A 20,128-nucleotide genomic window follows, 5' to 3' on the forward strand; every position below is an offset into this window, starting at 1 on the left:
GAAGACGATGCAGGGGACGATGAGGTCCTAGACCCCACATGGAATGAAGGTCGTGCGACTGACTTTCACAGTTCGGAGGAAGAGGCAGTGGTGAGACCGAGCCAACAGCGTAGCAAAAGAGGGAGCAGTGGGCAAAATCAGAACACCCGCCGCCCAGAGACTCCGCCTGCTACTGACCGCCGCCATCTGGGACCGAGCACCCCAAAGGCAGCTTCAAGGAGTTCCCTGGCATGGCACTTCTTCAAACAATGTGCTGACGACAAGACCCGAGTGGTTTGCACGCTGTGCCATCAGAGCCTGAAGCGAGGCATTAACGTTCTGAACCTTAGCACAACCTGCATGCAAAGCATGAACTGCAGTGGAGTAAACACCTTAAAAACAAAGAAGTCACTCAGGCTCCCCCTGCTACCTCTTCTGCTGCTGCCGCCTCGGCCTCTTCTGCTGCTGCCGCCGCCTCTGCCTCTTCCTCCGCCTCTGGAGGAACGTTGGCACCTGCCACCCCGCAAACATGGGATGTACCACCAACACCACCACCTGCGTCACCAAGCATCTCAACCATGTCACACGGCAGCGTTCAGCTCTCCATCTCACAAACATTTGAGAGAAAGCGTAAATTCTCACCTAGCCACCCTCGATCCCTGGCCCTGAATGCCAGCATATCTAAACTACTGGCCTATGAAATGCTGTCATTTAGGCTGGTGGACACACACAGCTTCAAACAGCTCATGTCACTTGCTGTCCCACAATATGTTGTTCCCAGCCGCCGACTACTTCTCCAAGAGAGCCGTGCATTCCCTGCACAAACAAGTGTCCGATAAAATCAAGTGTGCACTGTGCAACGCCATCTGTGGCAAGGTCCACCTAACCACAGATACGTGGACCAGTAAGCACGGCCATGGACGCTATATCTCCCTAACTGCACACTGGGTAAATGTAGTGGCGGCTGGGCCCCAGGCGGAGAGCTGTTTGGAGCACGTCCTTCCGCCGCCAAGGATCGCAGGTCAACATTCTTTGCCTCCTGTCTCCTCCTCCTCCTACTCAGCTTCCTCCTCCTCTTCTTCCATTTGCTCATCCAGTCAGCCACACACCTTCACCACCAACTTCAGCACAGCACGGGGAAAACGTCAGCAGGCCATTCTGAAACTCATATGTTTGGGGGTCAGGCCCCACAACACACAGGAGTTGTGGCGGGGTATAGAACAACAGAGTGGTTGCTGCCGGTGAGCCTCAAGCCCGGCCTGGTGGTGTGCGATAATGGGCGAAATCTCGTTGCAGCTCTGGGACTAGCCGGTTTGACGCACATCCCTTGCCTGGCGCATGTGCTGAATTTGGTGGTGCAGAAGTTCATTCGCAACTACCCTGACATGTCAGAGCTGCTGCATAAAGTGCGGGCCGTCTGTTCGCGCTTCCGGCGTTCACACCCTGCCGCTGCTCGCCTGTCTGCGCTACAGCGTAACTTCGGCCTTCCCACTCACCGCCTCATATGCGACGTGCCCACCAGGTGGAACTCCACCTTGCATATGCTGGACAGACTGTGCGAGCATCAGCAGGCCATAGTGGAGTTTCAGCTGCAGCACGCACGGGTCAGTCGCACTGTGGATCAGACCCACTTCACCACCAATGACTGGGCCTCCATGCGAGACCTGTGTGCCCTGTTGCGCTGTTTCGAGTACTCCACCAACATAGCCAGTGGCGATGACGCCGTTATCAGCGTTACAATACCACTTCTATGTCTCCTTGAGAAAACACTTAGGGCGATGATGGAAGAGGAGGTGGCCCAGGAGGAAGAGGAGGAAGAGGGGTCATTTTTAGCACTTTCAGGCCAGTCTCTTCGAAGTGACTCAGAGGGAGGTTTTTTGCAACACCAGAGGCCAGGTACAAATGTGGCCAGACAGGGCCCACTACTGGAGGACGAGGAGGACGAGGATGAGGAGGAGGTGGAGGAGGATGAGGATAAAGCATGTTCACAGTGGGGTGGCACCCAAAGCAGCTCGGGCCCATCACTGGTGCGTGGCTGGGGGGAAACACAGGACGATGACGATACGCCTCCCACAGAGGACAGCTTGTCCTTACCTCTGGGCAGCCTGGCACACATGAGCGACTACATGCTGCAGTGCCTGCGCAACGACAGCAGAGTTGCCCACATTTTAACGTGTGCGGACTACTGGGTTGCCACCCTGCTGGATCCCCGGTACAAAGACAATGTGCCCACCTTACTTCCTACACTGGAGCGTGATAGAAAGATGCGCGAGTACAAGCGCACGTTGGTAGACGCGCTACTGAGAGCATTCCCAAATGTCACAGGGGAACCAGTGGAAGCCCAAGGCGAAGGCAGAGGAGGAGCAAGAGGTCGCCAACGCAGCTGTGTCACGCCCAGCTCCTCTGAGGGCAGGGTTAGCATGGCAGAGATGTGGAAAAGTTTTGTCAACACGCCATAGCTAAGTGCACCACCACAAGATACGGAACGTGTTAGCAGGAGGCAACATTTCACTAACATGGTGGAACAGTACCTGTGCACACCCCTCCACGTACTGACTGATGGTTCGGCCCCATTCAACTTCTGGGTCTCCAAATTGTCCACGTGGCCAGAGCTAGCCTTTTATTCCTTGGAGGTGCTGGCCTGCCCGGCGGCCAGCGTTTTGTCTGAACGTGTATTCAGCACGGCAGGGGGCGTCATTACAGACAAACACAGCCGCCTGTCTACAGCCAATGTGGACAAGCTGACGTTCATAAAAATGAACCAGGCATGGATCCCACAGGACCTGTCCATCCCTTGTGCAGATTAGATATTAACTACCTCCCCTTAACAATATATTATTCTACTCCAGGGCACTTCCTCATTCAATACTATTTTTAATTTAATTTTACCATTATATTGCGGGGCAACCCAAAGTTGAATGAACCTCTCCTCTGTCTGGGTGCCGGGGCCTAAATGTGTGACAGTGGCCTGTTCCAGTGGTGGGTGACGTGAAGCCTGATTCTCTGCTATGACATGAAGACAGATTCTGCGCTGACATAAAGCCAGATTCTCTGTTACGGGACCTCTCTCCTCTGCCTGGGTGCCTGGGCCTAAATGTGTGACAGTGGCCTGTTCCAGTGGTGGGTGACGTGAAGCCTGATTCTCTGCTATGACATGAAGACAGATTCTGCGCTGACATAAGGCCAGATTCTCTGTTACGGGACCTCTCTCCTCTGCCTGGGTGCTTGGGCCTAAATGTGTGACAGTGGCCTGTTCCAGTGGTGGGTGACGTGAAGCCTGATTCTCTGCTATGACATGAATACAGATTCTGCGCTGATATAAGGCCAGATTCTCTGTTACGGGACCTCTCTCCTCTGCCTGGGTGCCGGGGCCTAAATGTGTGACAGTGGCCTGTTCCAGTGGTAGGTGACGTGAAGCCTGATTCTCTGCTATGACATGAATACAGATTCTGCGCTGACATAAGGCCAGATTCTCTGTTACGGGACCTCTCTCCTCTGCCTGGGTGCCTGGGCCTAAATGTGTGACAGTGGCCTGTTCCAGTGGTGGGTGACGTGAAGCCTGATTCTCTGCTATGACATGAATACAGATTCTGCGCTGATATAAGGCCAGATTCTCTGTTACGGGACCTCTCTCCTCTGCCTGGGTGCCGGGGCCTAAATGTGTGACAGTGGCCTGTTCCAGTGGTGGGTGACGTGAAGCCTGATTCTCTGCTATGACATGAATACAGATTCTGCGCTGACATAAGGCCAGATTCTCTGTTACGGGACCTCTCTCCTCTGCCTGGGTGCCTGGGCCTAAATGTGTGACAGTGGCCTGTTCCAGTGGTGGGTGACGTGAAGCCTGATTCTCTGCTATGACATGAAGACTGATTCTGCGCTGACATGAAGCCAGATTCTCTGCTATGGCATGAAGAGACTGATTCTCTGCTGACATGAAGCCAGATTCTTTGCTATGGCATGAAGAGACTGATTCTCTGCTAACATGAAGCCAGATTCTCTGCTATGGGACCTCTGTCCAATTGATATTGGTTCATTTTTATTTTTTTAATTTTAATTTTAATTCATTTCCCTATCCACATTTGTTTGCAGGGGATTTACCTACATGTTGCTGCCTTTTGCAGCCCCCTAGCTCTTTCCTGGGCTGTTTTACAGCCTTTTTAGTGCCCAAAAGTTCGGGTCCCCATTGACTTCAATGGGGTTCGGGTTCGGGTTCGGGACGAAGTTCGGGTCGAGTTCGGATCCCGAACCCGAACATTTCCGGGAAGTTCGGCCGAACTTCTCGAACCCGAACATCCAGGTGTTCGCTCAACTCTTCTTACAATCTAATTTCACTATTCCAAATACAACTAAGGCTACTAAGGCTGATTTCATAGTGAACTTATTCTATCAGAATGGGGTACTACTAAAGGGAATTTGAGAACACACTGAGAATCTTGATTTTGATGGGTTCAAACCCAGGATTCTGGGTACTGGACGGTAACAATGTTAACCACTGAGCCACCATGCTACCCTTTTAAGGTAAAATTGAAGATTAGGAGAGTTATCAATCATTGGATGAAGAGAAAGAATTAGGATCAGATTAAGCTGGATATCCAGGATTACAATGTTGATGACCTATCCTTCAGTAGACCATCAATATCAGACTCAGAGCAGTGGGGATCTAACTTCCTTAATTGATGTGAAGGACAATAGCACTCCATAGAGGGCCACACTCTCTTCTTTTGGTAGTCATTGTCTCTGATATTGTGTCTCACTGTTTCTCAGTTCCATTCAATTGAATAGGACTGAGCTGCATTATCAGGGACAGTCACTACCAAAAGTACAGTGCTGTACTTAGTAAGCACTGTAAGCACTGTGGGCCCTTCAATCTGTTGATTGTCGGGGTGCTGAAAGTTCAACCCCCCAAAGATCTGATATTGAAAGCTTATTCTACTATAGGCCATCTATATCAATTTTGTGGTCCCAGATAACACCTTTAAAGAGAATTTGAGTGCACAAGGAAACAATGATTAGGAGAAAAGAGGGGGCAGAGAACAATTTCTATTTTTACTTATATTGCATCATAAAAGTTTAAGTTACCATTTAGAGCTCCATATTCAAACGTTTGTCCTTTGCTATGAGAGTTCTTTGGGAATATCCTTGTATTTAAACCCTGTATTTAAACCAACCATATATTATGCCAGCCAAATGGCCATTAAAACTCCATGTCAAAAGTGCCACTGTGCTTCTTTGCCCTACTGGTTCTCAGCACTATTCACGTTTGTTGTTTGGAACCCATTTTTCCCTCCTGAAGACTCTGTTATATGCTGGAAGAAATGTGTCGGGTTGTCACCAAAGGTCTAATAAGGCAGCACAGGGTTAACCCTCAGGAAGGGTAATCCTTATCAAGGCAATCAACCTACTTATCCCAGCACCATTAGAACATAACATTGAAAACTGGAAGAAAGAGACAATGAAAAAAACATTGCCCCTCCACCATTGAAATGACGGTACATACATTAAGACCGTTCAGCCCCAGATATTATATAGGACATGATAATCTCTTTGTAACACAGCTAGAGCCAGCCCTAAACAACACATTGATCTAGAGAACTCCCCATTTATTGCTACAATTGCTAGATTTATTTGAATCTGGCAACTTAGTGGTGTGTGTTCTTTGTCATCGGACATGTCCTTTTTTAGAGGACATGGCCTTTTTGCTGCTCTTCCCCTGTAATTGTCAAAACTTCTAACATTAGATATTGCTGGTGGCAGCCGAAGGATGGAACTGAGCATGTTTTTCCACCTCAACAAGGTGGACAGAGAAATATAGAAACCAACAAACAGCAGGTTGTGCTATATAGATATATTTTATTAAATAACTCAGTGCCTGTATACCATTTTTGATTATATTCAATTACAAATATATTCAGATCCAGGAACTGGATTAAAAAATGACAAATATTTTTTATGGGACAACCCTTTTAAGGTTCAACCTATAATCCTACTTTAAAAATTACAGTGTTTAACAAAATTTCTTATAAAGCCCTGCCAGCCTTGTTTGAATGATCCTAAGTAACCAAGATTGATGAGATTGAGAAATTGACCCTGGTAGCAAAATTTAAAAAAACCTTTGCAAATTTAAACCTATATGATTTAAATAGGTTTTACCTTTACTGACTTTCTTCTCAAATATGTACTGTACCTATAAAACAGCTGATTTAAATGAAATCTGTCAGCTCCTAATCACCCCCCAAAACTAGAGTAAGTGGTGTTTTGTGTAAGTGGTTCTGTTATGTAATTTTTATCTTCATACTCATTTGCATTCCAACACTGTAAAATGCATTGAAAGTACAATTCTCCTTGAGTCCTCTCCATTATGTACATGAGCACAGGAGTCCTCTCAATGCATTCTGCACTGGATTGTGGGAGTACAGTATTGGAATGCAAATGAATATGAAGATAAAAATTACATAACTGGACTCGGCGTCAATTACACTATACACAGCTAACTCTAGTTTGGAGGCTGTTTCGGAGCTGATAGATTCCCTTTAAATGTTATGTATATGTCTATGAACAACACTGCTGAAATAACCATTTATCCTTGAATTCTTGGTTCAGCGCCTTTATTCTCAATTTCATTAGATTTCCCAGGCAGCAGATGGGGCTTCAGCATGGTCATGAGATGTCCTTTCCTACTCTTGCTCACTGTTACAGCTCCCATTACATGCACAGTGCAAAGAGTCATCTTGGAAAGTGGGGTGAGAGCCCTGAAAAGGACTGCTCCAGACAACAAATCTTCCCTCATAACAACTACATCTGCAACTCAATCTTCACACTAGATGCTGGCATTTTATGGTCAGTAAATGATATGAAGAGCTGTTTAGCTATCTTGCAGATACTGATCACTCCCTCACCATCAGTTGCAAACAATAGGAAGAGGGATATTTTCTCACACTGTATACAACTAACGGTGGGGGAGCGATGAGATAACCCAACAGCCCTTCGTTCAAGTGATTTATTGATAGTAAAATGTCAGTATGTAGTGCGAGGATTGAGTTGCAGGTATAGTTATGTTATTTGTAGAGGAGAATTAGTTATTAAATGCTGCCAAAAATCTGCAGACATGGACAGAAGGTGAGGTGGAAAGTGCTCTCGCCAGCTCCTGAACTATGGTGAAAGCACTGATGGCTGGATCCAAGTTCAACAAATGCAGAGCCCAGGCTATGTAGGTAAGCCAGACTTTACAAATAGGCTTAGAAAAATTAGCAAATATGATTATTTTGACTTGCTCTAAGAAAAAATTGTATATTTTGGGGGGTAAAAGCTCTTTAACCCCTTAAGGACACGGCCATATTTCACCTTAAGGACCAGGCCATTTTTTGCAAATCTGACCAATGTCATTTTATGTGTGAATAACTTTAAAACGATTTTACTTATCCAGGCCATTCTGAGATAGTTTTTTTTGTCACATATTGTACTTCGTGACACTGGTAAAAATGGAGTAAAAAAAAAATCATTTTTATTTATAAAAAAATACAAAATTTACCAAAAATTTTGAAAAATTAGCAAATTTCCAAGTTTCAATTTCTCTACTTCTATAATATATAGTAAAACCTACAAAAATAGCTATTAATTTACATTACCCATATGTCTACTTCATGTTTGGATCCTTTTGGGAATGACATTTTATTTTTTGTGATGTTACAAGGCATAGAAGTTTAGCAGCAAGTCTTGAAATTTTTCTGAAATTTTCAAAAACCCAACTTTTAAGGAACAGGTCTGAAGCCACTTTGTGAGGCTTACATAATATAAACCACCCAAAAATGACCCCATTCAAAAAACTACACTCCTCAAGGTATTCAAAACTTATTTTACAAACTTTGTTAACCCATTAGGTGTTCCACAAGAATTAAGAACGGTTTTTGGAAAGCAAATTTTGCTGGACTGGTTTCTTGACACCATGTCCCATTTGAAGCCCCCCTGATGCACCCCTAGAGTAGAAACTCCAAAAAAGTGACTCCATTTTGGAAACTACGGAATAGGGTGGCAGTTTTGTTGGTACTATTTTAGGGTACATATGATTTTTGTTTGCTCTATATTGCACTTTTTGTGAGGCAAGGTAACAAGAAATAGCTGTTTTGGCACCGTTTTTATTTTTTGTTGTTTACAACATTCATCTGACAGGTTAGATCATGTGGTATTTTTATAGAGCAGGTTGTCACGGATGAGACAATACCAAATATGACTACTTTTTTAGTTTTTTTTGTTTCAGTTTTAAATAACAAAGCATTTAATTTTTTAATGATTCTTTAGTGTCTCCACATTCTGAAAGCCATAGTATTATTTATTTTTTGGGCGACTGTCTTGTGTAGGGGCTCATTTTTTTGGGATGAGATGATGGTTTGATTGGCACTATTTTGGGGTGCATATGACTTTTTGATCGCTTGCTATTACACTTTTTGTGATGTAAGGTGACAATAAATAGCCTTTTTCACAGCGTTTTAATTTTTATTTTTTACAGTATTCACCTGAGGGGTTAGGTCATGTGATATTTTTATAGAGCAGGTTATTACGGACGTGGCGATACCTAATATGTATACTTTATTTTAATTTATGTAAGTTTTACACAATGATTTCACTTTTGAAACAAAAAAAAATACATGTTTTAGTGTCTCCATAGTCTGAAAGCCATAGTTTTTTCAGTTTTTGGGCGATTGTCTTAAGTAGGGGCTAATTTTTTTGCGGGATGAGGTGACGGTTATATTGGTACTATTTTGGTGGGTATACGCCTTTTTGATCGCTTGCTGTTGTACTTTTAGTGATGTAAGGTGACAAAAAAATGGTTAATTTAGCACAGTTTTTTTTTACGGTGTTCATCTGAGGGGTTAGTTCATGTGATATGTTTATAGAGCCAGTCAATACGAACGTGTCCATATCTAATATGTCTACTTCCCCCCCCCCCTATTTTTTACCAATTTTTTTTTACTTTATTTGGGGGAAATAACACTTTTTTTTTGTCCCACTTTGGGACTTCAACTTTTGGGGGTCTGATCCCCTTTACAATGCATTCCAATACTTCTGTATTGGAATGCATTGGCTGTATGAATAATAAAGCGTGTATTACTCATACAGCTTCCTGCCTGTCAGATCTCACAGGCTCTTCACTGGAAGGCAGCGCCAATGTCTAAGGAAGGCATCATGCTGCCTTCCATGCCATCAGGTCCCCATTAAAGCAGCATGGGGACCCGATGGCACCACAAACCGCCCACCGCAACGACCCGTAAAAGTCGCAAACCGCAGGTCTGAATTGACATGCGGCTTGCTATGATTTCCGATACGGGGGTGTCACGGGACCCCCCCGCGCATTGTCCCAGGGTGCACAGGTACGCCCTGTGTCCTTAAGAGGTTAAGGCTTTAACACAGACTGACCAAACAGGCAATTATAGAGAACAAACAGTTCTACAGCGATCAATCGCTCCCATAAAAATTCATTATTTCTCCTGTTACTTAGGATAATCTGCCCAGAAACTATGATTTTGGGATCTGCATCAATGACACTTTTATCTGATAAATGAGCATGAGTGATTGGAGATACCCTTTCACAGGCCAATTATCAGGAATTGTTCTAAGGAGCGCTCTTTCCCTATAACTGTTACGGTTGTCCTGTAAAGGGGCCTTAATAAAGCTTCTCTTAGGTTAGGAAATATAAAATCTTAGCTCAATATCAAAATATTATGAAAGTGACATTCAGAGTCAAAGAAAATTAGAATGAAATATTACAGTACCGGAGCTCGCATTTTGTTGTGCGATTGGAGCAATACAACACACTTTTTTGGGTGTGTGCTAAACAATAAACGACAATTAGATTTATGCTTTCATTGTGTAACTTACATTACATAAATGACAGAATCTAATTATTTAACATAGGGTACAATACATTTCCTTTGCATGTGCTATAAAGTAACTAGAAGAAAGCATATAATTACTAGCAGACAAGTAATTGTTATATAACTACAGTGTAGGTGGAAAATAAATGAAAAATATGGTGGGTGTAATGTGTTTTCCACATATGTCTGGGATGAACTGTGCAGCTCTGTTTATTCAAATTTTTTATATTCTGATTAAAAGGGGATCAAAATTGAAACAAATATTTCAGCTATTTTACCTGAAATCAAAACTTGATGTAAAGTGCTAAAGAACCAAAACATGTAAGTGATTTTACATTTCATCAGCAAAACAGCTAGCAAAAAATAAATAAAAGGAAAGTAAAAAAATATTTATTTAAAAAAGTGTGGGTTTCCTGGGCTTTTAATCATTTATTTAGTTGCCTGTTTCTCTTAAGGTTGTATTGCGATTGTCAGGAGTGAAGCATTCCCTCCCAGCAATTGTCTGCTCGCTAGTAGAGGAGACCACTGCTATTACACACAGCAATCTCCTCTGCAGCATGGGGAGGAGCAATCTCTATGCCACTGCTCGTCTCCGTGCTGTATAATGGTTTGCCGACGGCAGATCGTTATTAGACACCATGATCTGAAAGCAATAATTTTTTAACATGTCAAAAGATTTGTATTGCCCAATGAAAGAGCTCTTTGCTTGTTCAACGGGCAATTAGCAGCAGTATTACACTGCAATATGATCGCTAACGATCATCTGATGAAAAATTGGTAGGTGTAATACAAGCTTTACCAACTACAAGAAGTTCCTCAAAAGCTACACTGCCTAGACATTCCAGGATCACTTTGTGTGTTTTGGGCATAAATTCTCCATACCAATGAGACACAAGCTGTGGCCTCCCACAAACTCGAGTTATACCAGGCACAACCCAAGAACAAGAGTGGCCACATTTTTCTAACCTCGTAAACCTTACTACTATCCCTTATCAGGTCTTTACTTATACTTTTTAATGATGGTCGTCAATATACCTTGATCTGTTTTCATAATGAGTTTTATTAAAAATGAGTTACTTGCTCTATGTTTAAATTGCACTGGCATTGATAATTTCTTGGTGTATTTTTAAATGTATGTCAAAAGGAATTTATGTCACTAGGCATTTGTTTAATGTCACGGGAAGTAGCAGAAAATAAGACATGCAATATAATCTTGTTTTTTGTCTTTGACATATGCTTTCTCACCTCATGCTTTCCTTAGTTTTGACTGTTATGATACCAGCCACATCTTCCAGTTGTTGTTATTATTATTATTATTAAGTGTTCTTGTATGGCAAGACCACTTACTGTTATCTCACATATATATTATTGTTATAGCCAAATTCACCACCCTAACTCCTCCCACAGTTTTTACACTACATAGAAAATAATATACCAAAACGTGCGGATTGTTCCCGATTGGTGTACTATTACTTTGTGGAACGTTTCGCCGAATGGTTCACAAAATATTGGCATTTTTGTGGAGAATTGGTCCCATAGGAATGAATGGCAGAATGTTCAAAACTAGAGTGGGAGCTGACAAAAACTAGAGTGTGAGCTGAAAAATCATGACATAAATCTTATATCAAAACATTCAGCTATCCCTGCTGCCACTAAAAATGTCCATGGCTAAGCCATAGTCCTGATAGTTTTCACAATATGACCATTTGTTTGCAACTCACGCTGCCTATTGACATTCATTGAAACTTCACTCTAGCCACCTCAAATTTGAAGGGCAATTTCTAAACTGTGACTGTGCCTTCATTTTTAATATTTCAGATAAATACTATGCATCAAAATGTAGGTCTGGGTATTGTGATTCTCACAATATACACTCACCTAAAGAATTATTAGGAACACCATACTAATACAGTGTTGGACCCCCTTTTTCCTTCAGAACTGCCTTAATTCTACGTGGCATTGATTCAACAAGGTGCTGATAGCATTCATTAGAAATGTTGGCCCATATTGATAGGATAGCATCTTGCAGTTGATGGAGATTTGAGGAATGCAAATCCAGGGCACGAAGCTCCCGTTCCACCACATCCCAAAGATGCTCTATTGGGTTGAGATCTGGTGACTGTGGGGGCCATTTTAGTACAGTGAACTCATTGTCATGTTCAAGAAACCAATTTGAAATGATTCGAGCTTTGTGACATGGTGCATTATCCTGCTGGAAGCAGCCATCAGAGGATGGATACATGTTCTCATTCTGGTTACGCCAAATTTGGACTCTACCATTTGAATGTCTCAACAGAAATCGAGACTCATCATACCTGGCAACATTGTTCCAGTCTTCAAAAGTCCAATTTTGGCGAGCTCGTGCAAATTGTAGCCTCTTTTTCCTATTTGTAGTGGAGATGAGTGGTACCCGGTGGGGTCTTCTGCTGTTGTAGCCCATCCGCCTCAAGGTTGTGCGTGTTGTGGCTTCACAAATGCTTTTCTGCATACCTCGGTTGTAACGAGTGGTTATTCCAGTCAACGTTGCTCTTCTATCAGCTTGAATCAGTCGGCCCATTCTCCTCTGACTTCTAGCATCCACAAGGCATTTTTGCCCACAGGACTGCCGCATACTGGATGTTTTTCCCTTTTCACACCATTCTTTGTAAACCCTAGAAATGGTTGTGCGTGAAAATCCCAGTAACTGAGCAGATTGTGAAATACTCAGACCGGCCCGTCTGGCACCAACAACCATGCCACGCTCAAAATTGTTTAAATCACCTTTCTTTCCCATTCTGACATTCAGTTTGGAGTTCAGGAGATTGTCTTAACCAGGACCACACCCCTAAATGCATTGACGCAACTGCCATGTGATTGGTTGACTAGATAATTGCATTAATGAGAAATAGAACAGGTGTTCCTAATAATTCTTTAGGTGAGTGTAAAGCTCTTCGCTGTAGGATTTGAAGATGGCAAACGCCAGTGAAGTGAGCAAGTTGGAGCAGTTTGTTTTTAACAGCTTTTCTCTGCCCTTGCTGTAGAGTGAGTTGCCATAGGAACCCAGCTGTGTGAGCAGCCAGCAGAGTGACAAAAGCTAGAGTGTGAGCTGAAAAATCAGGACATGATTTCTAAACTGCCACTTCTCCCTCATTTTCAAGCCCACCTACACAAATCGGCTGCTAATGTTTTTATAACTGTATGTTTTAATGTAACTTTGGGCAACAACATTGCAATTAAATGTGCTATATAAATAAATAAAAGTTGAAATGCATTTCTCGCTCTATCAAGCTTGCCATGTGCACTTTTTAAATTTGATCAATCAATTCGTTAGTGTAATGTTTACTATCTTTTCTCACTCCAAACACTCCACACAGTTACTCTGTCCACTCCAAAAAGTTACTCTGCCCAGTCCAACCTTTCCACAGTTACTCCAGCCACTCCAACCACACAACAGTTACTCATGCCACTCCACCCAGTTACTCTGCCCACTCCAGTTGTAGACTACTGGTGGAGGCAAGAACACTTCACACAATTTCCCCAGAAATTTTAGCTTTTCTAGTTATTATTATTATTATTATTATTATTATTATTATTATTATTATTCATGGTTTAACTGAACTAAACAAATAGAGTTTATGGTTTCAATTATCAAACTGGAACAAAGTAGAACTGGCTTAGTTTCCCATGGCGACCAATCGGATCCCACTTTTTATTTTCCAAAGGAGCTATGAAAAATAAAAGATGGAATCTCATTAGTTGCTATGGGCAACTAAGCTAGTTCTACTTTACACCAGTTTGATGAATGTGTTTCATATAGAAGGTAACACAACCATGCTGAGCATCCTGATCTTACCATCACAAGTTGGAAGAGGATGGCTCCACCAGTGATTTTTCTCACATAACAAGGGTTCTTCATGGCTAAGCGTATATCCAGGCTGGCATCCAAAGGAAACAGTAGATCCAATAGAAAAATCATAACCATAGCGAAGACCATGCACAGGTATTCCAGGATCCAAGCATGAATGTGTATCTACAGTTACACCTACATCAACAGAAATATACAGTTAATTTTACTTGTAAGTCTCAATACAATATCTGTTCATATTATTATTATTATGTAGCTATCTACAGTGGCAATTGAAAGTCTTTGAATCCTTCAGAATTTTCTATATATCTGGTTACATTTTACCTAAAACTACATCAGATTTTCACACAAGTCCCATAAGAAGATAACCAAATCAAAGGAGCCAACAATATTAGACTTGATCTTTTATTTATTGAGGAAAATTAACCAATATCACAAGTCTGTAAGTGGAAAAAGCAAGTAAACTTTTAGGATTAGCTAATAATTTAAACGTAAAATTAGAGTCAGGTGTTTTCAATCAATGGCATGGCAATCAGTTGTGATTGGGCAACCAGTTTTATTTAAAGTCCTTATAATATGTAGAATAGGGATATATGGGGTGCTATACTATGTATAAAACGGGGTTCATTAAAACATAGAAAAACAATGAAACAATGTAAAACAATATACCGGATAAAGAAATTATTTGTTAACCATTTCTCATTGACAGGATTGAAGGCGTCGGTCCTCCAGCAACAGCAGCAATTACAACAGACTGCAAGCCCAGCGGTTGCTACAGGTAACCAGGTTGTTGCGGAACCCAAGGTTGTTCTTCCTGACAGATTTTCTGGGGGAAGGGACAAATTTGTGACGTTCCGTGAGGCATGTAAATTATATTTTAAGTTGCGCCCTTACTCCTCTGGTAATAAAGAACAGCGGGTGGGGGTTGTTATTTCCCTGCTGCAGGGGGACCCGCAATCCTGGGCGTTCTCTTTACCCGCTGATTCCCAGGCTCTCCGGTCAGTGGATGAATTTTTTGTGGCCTTGGGTCTCATATATGACGACCCTGACCGAGTCGCACTGGCTGAATCAAAATTACGGAGACTCCTACAGGGAGAGCGGCCAGCAGAGGAGTATTGCTCAGAGTTCCGTAGGTGGGCTACGGATACCCAGTGGAACGACCCGGCTCTCAGGATTCAGTTCTGCTCTGGGTTATCCGAAAGGATTAAGGATGCGCTTGCGCTGTATGAGACTCCCTTTTCCCTTGATGCGGTTATGTCCCTTGCTATCAGAATAGATAGACGTCTTAGGGACAGATTGAAAAAACCGGAGCAATTGGTAACCCCTCCCAAGCAGCAGTTAGTCTGTACGGACTTAGACGAGCCTATGCAGCTAGGAGGAACTACTCGTCAGGTCCATCCTCCTGAGGCTCGCCGTAGGCGTGGGGTTTGTTTTTTCTGTGGGGAGAGGGGTCATTTTATTAATGTCTGTCCTTCCTTCCTCAAAAACAAAAGACCGTCGGAAAACTACTAACCCCAGGCTGTGTGGAGGATGTCAGCCGGGGGGTATACGTTTCCTCCATACGAACATCGCAATTTGTGTTGCCAGCGGTTGTTGTTTTTGGCGTTAAGATGGAGACTATTTCTTTTTTTCTAGACAGTGGAGCAGGAGTAAATTTGATAGATGCCCATTTTGCACACACTATGGGTTTGTCTCTCTGTACGCTACAGAGACCTATTCCCATATTCGCTATTGATTCTGCTCCTCTGTCTCAGAGAAACCTCACTCACATTGTAGATAACTTACACCATCGGGTAGGGGACCACCATAACGAGTTGCTTTCATGTTATGTTCTGGAAGGGCTTCCCACTCCGGTGGTGTTGGGTCTTCCCTGGTTGGTAGCGCACAATCCAGTGGTGGATTGGCAGGCCAGGGAGATATTGGAGTGGAGTGAGCATTGCAGAGAAAATTGCTTAAATAGCAATTGCTTAGTCGCCTCCATAGCTACCCTACCTACATTTGAGGATGTTTTTTCTGAAAAGGGTTGTCAGAAGTTACCACCTCACCGTCCTTATGATTGCCCGGTTAACCTGATTCCCGGTGCAAAATTACCCAAGACCAGGTTATATAAACTTTCGGGTCCGGAGAGACAAGCCATGAAAGATTATATCTCCGAGAGCTTGGCTAAGGGACACATCAGACCCTCTTCTTCACCCGTGGCTGCAGGGTTTTTCTTAGTTAAAAAGAAAGATGGGGGCCTGCGTCCTTGCATAGATTTCCGCGAACTAAACCAGATAACCATCCGAGACCCATACCCTCTTCCTCTCATTCCTGACCTGTTTAATCAGATTTCGGGTGCTAGGTGGTTCTCCAAACTTAATCTTAGGGGGGCCTACAATCTGATACGTATTAAGGAAGGGGATGAGTGGAAGACAGCTTTTAACACCCCTGAGGGGCATTATGAAAATCTAGTCATGCCTTTCGGTCTGACCAATGCTCCTGCTGTCTTCCAACATTTCGTTAATGACATTTTTAGTCATCTTATCGGCAGGTTTGTGGTGATATACCTAGATGATATTTTCATTTATTCGTCTGATCTGAAAACACATGAGGTGCATGTCAGACAGGTACTGCAGGTCCTATGGACGAATAAATTATATGCTAAAATTGAAAAGTGTGTCTTCGCCGTTCAGGAAATACAGTTCCTAGGTTATTTATTATCTGCTTCAGGTTTCCGTATGGATCCTAGGAAGGTCCAGGCAATTTTAGATTGGGATCTTCCTGAGAACCTCAAAGCACTGCAACGGTTCTTGGGCTTCGCTAATTTCTATAGAAAATTCATTAAAAATTATTCAGTGATTGTAAAACCCCTTACTGACATGACTAGGAAGGGGACTGATTTTTCTAAATGGTCTGACGCCGCTAAAATTGCTTTTTCCTCTCTAAAAGAGAGGTTTACCTCGGCACCTGTACTAATCCAACCTGATGTCTCCCAGCCTTTTATTGTTGAAGTAGATGCGTCAGAGGTGGGAGTGGGGGCTGTGCTGTCTCAGGGTCCGTCTCCTGGCAAATGGCGTCTTTGTGCTTTCTTTTCTAAAAAAACTATCTGCAGCAGAAAAGAACTATGATATTGGCAATAGGGAACTATTAGCTATTAAACTAGCGTTTGAAGAATGGCGTCACTTTTTAGAGGGGGCAATCCACCCCGTCACTGTGATTACGGACCACAAAAACCTTCTGTACCTCGAATCAGCTAAGCGTCTCACCCCTAGACAAGCTAGGTGGTCACTATTTTTTACCATGTTTAACTTTGTTATTACCTATCGTCCTGGGGCAAAAAATACCAAGGCAGATGCACTATCTCGTTGTTTCCCTGGAGGGGGTAATGTGAGTGATCCGGTACCGATTCTACAAAGAGGAGTGGTTGTCTCTGCGGTACACTCTGTTCTGGAGGGGAAGGTGTTAGAGGCCCAGGGGGACGCCCCGGTCTCTTGCCCCTCAGAGAAAATGTTTGTACCGTTGAACCTGCGTCTCGAATTATTAAAGGAACATCCTAATTCGCCACTTGCTGGGCACCCGGGTAGTAAAGCAACCTTGGAGCTATTGTCTCGTCGTTTTTGGTGGCCAAGGTTGCGTCAGGATGTAATGGATTTTGTGTCTTCCTGTTCTACTTGTGCGCGCGCGAAAGTCTCTCATACACGTCCTGCAGGGTCTTTATTGCCACTTGTCATTCCCAATAGACCATGGACACATCTGTCAATGGATTTTATCACTGACTTACCTTTGTCTGCGGGTAAAACAGTTATCTTGGTAGTAGTAGACAGGTTTAGCAAAATGGTACACTTCATTGCGTTACCCGCACTGCCTAATGCTAAGACTCTTGCTCAGGTATTCATCAGTGAAATCGTGAAGCTTCACGGGGTCCCTTCCGATGTTGTTTCGGATCGGGGAACCCAGTTTATTTCTAAGTTTTGGAAAGCTTTTTGTTCCCGTTTGGGGGTACACTTGTCCTTTTCCTCAGCTTTCCATCCTCAGTCGAATGGACAGACTGAGCGTACCAACCAAAACCTTGAGACATATCTAAGATGTTTTGTGTCTGAAAACCAAGAGGTGTGGTCATCATATTTACCGTTAGCCGAGTTTGCCATAAATAATCGCCATCAGGAATCTACTGGCAAGTCACCATTTCTTGGTGCATATGGTTTTCATCCCCAATTCTGTACTTTCAAAGAGGGGGGGTCTTCTGGGGTTCCCGAAGAGGAACGGTTTTCATCATCTCTTTCATCGGTATGGCAGAAGGTGCAAGCTAACTTGAAAAATATGGGAGGTAAATATAAATGCATGGCTGATAAGAGACGGTCGCCAGGTCCGGACCTAGGAGTGAATGACTATGTGTGGTTGTCTACTAGGAATAATAAATTAAAGGTTTCCTCTTGGAAACTGGGTCCTAGGTTCATTGGCCCTTACAAAATAGTAGCCATCATTAACCCCGTGGCTTTTCGCCTGGAGCTACCTCAGACTTTTAAAATCCATAACATCTTCCATAAGTCGTTACTCAAGAAATATGTTCCACCTCTAGAACCGTCACCGCTGCCACCCCTCCTGTTGTTGAGGATGGTAATCTAGAGTTTCAAATATCCAAAATTGTTGATTCTCGTCGGGTCCGCCGCTCTCTTCAATATCTGGTGCATTGGAGGGGTTACGGTCCCGAGGAAAGAATGTGGGTTCCAGCGTCTGAGGTAAACGCCGACAGGTTAGTTCGGGCTTTTCATGCCTCTCATCCTGAGAGACCTAGTCCTGAGTGTCCGGAGGCCCCTCGTAGAGAGGGGGGTACTGTCACGAGGGTGTCAAAAGCCACGCCTGACTCCGTTATACCCGGGGTCAGGAAGTCGCAGCGGGTGGCTGCGCGCTCTATGTAGTAATATTGTGCTGTTTCTTTATGGTGGCTTTCTGGGTTTGCCTTGCAACCCTTTTTGGCTCACTCAGGAATCCGTAGCTCCTTCTCCTCAGCTGTTTCTTGTCCAGCACTCCCAACCTCCTTATATTCCCCTCTCACACTTCTCTGGTTGCCAGATATAGAGCTTCCTGCCTGGACTTCTATACTGACCCACTGGAGCTGTGTAGCTGTGTTCCCTGGTTGTTGTTCCAGAACGTTATCCTCCGGATCCCTGTTGGGCCTTGGTGGTCTGCTGTTGTCGCCCACCTGGGATTATATGTTTGTCTGTATTGTCTGTCCTCTCTTTGGTGTTTTCCTCTTAGTGTCAGTGGTGCGGACTAGTGATCCCACCGCCCCGTTCACTACATAGGGCTCATCTTAGGGAAAGCCAGGGTTTAGGCACGTGATCGGCGTACGGGTGAGGAACCCGTCTAGGGACGTCAGGGCAGTCAGGTGCCAGCCGCAAGGTGAGTCAGGGGTCACCAGCTTTCCCTCTCCCTTGGACAGGGCCTTCCCATTTCCCTCCCTTTGCGTGACGCCGGTCATTACACCTGGCTTATATAGGCCAGCCAAAGCCTGTCTTGGATACATGGGAGTAGTCATCCCACCTTGATATTTGACTACTCCAAATGTAGCCAACAGATAGACTATTAATAACTTTCAGTAACCTAAGGTTACTGACAAAACATTACCGGTTCATTTCATTGAGGCCGGGCACCTCGGTGACACATATCTATCGTCAACTATGGCATATTGTGCCTTCTTACACAAGATACAGAAAAAAATACACACATAATATGGCATAGTTACTTTATATACTGTGTCCATATATACATATTTCCTCAAGAGCATTTTTTGCATGTTGGTACAGTGACTGATGCAGGAGCAAACAAGTCCAAATCTGAATTGTGTGACACCAGGTAAATAATCTAGTAGTGTGAGAGACATTTTATTTACTCCATCTGTCAATATATATAACACTCACTCTCATAATGTATCTTAAATCCATTATTGGATCGACTGTTGTCTGTAGTGAAGAGAAGGTAAAGATAATTCAAACTGCTGAACAGAAATTGTGGGACTTGTGTGCCATTATAAGATCCCAAAATTGGTGATAACAAGTTCGGACCATCGTGTACTTCCAGGACGTCATAATTAAGTTCAGTCTGAAATCTGTAGAGAAAAAAATATATATTCAATTACTGCCTTTTTTTAATGTAAAGTATATATTTTTTTCATACAGAAAGAAGGGGATAATCATTACTGCTATCTTAAATTTACACAGCTTAAAACTAGACCAGAAACGCTCTAGAGGAAGAGACTTAAGTAGTCTGGAAAGCTTGCAATTTTGTCATCATCTTTTCAGCCACTAAAAAGTATCAACCACTAAGGAATCTTATCTTGACCCTTTATGTAAATTCTCTGTAAGTTAACAGGGCTCCAATCTGTGCAACCCATTTCTTAAATATGGCCTCATCAACCATTAGTTTATTGCAATTTCAGTAGCTAAAAATCCCATGA

The 20,128-nt window shown here is 43.3% G+C and overlaps 1 protein-coding gene across 1 annotated transcript in view; it reads right to left on the reverse strand.

Moving 5' to 3' along the window:
* Positions 1-20,128, reverse strand: part of CSMD3 (CUB and Sushi multiple domains 3) — a 1,177,406-nt gene that overhangs the window by 730,724 nt on the left and 426,554 nt on the right. The window contains exons 15-16 of the mRNA XM_040431881.1: positions 19,593-19,780; positions 13,681-13,869 (exon numbers count right to left, since the gene is read on the reverse strand). Coding sequence (XP_040287815.1) covers positions 13,681-13,869; positions 19,593-19,780 — 377 coding nt within the window. The remainder of the gene's footprint in view (positions 1-13,680; positions 13,870-19,592; positions 19,781-20,128) is intronic.

The sequence above is a fragment of the Bufo bufo genome, chromosome 5 (assembly GCF_905171765.1).
Source record: "Bufo bufo chromosome 5, aBufBuf1.1, whole genome shotgun sequence".
Lineage (NCBI taxonomy): Eukaryota > Metazoa > Chordata > Amphibia > Anura > Bufonidae > Bufo > Bufo bufo.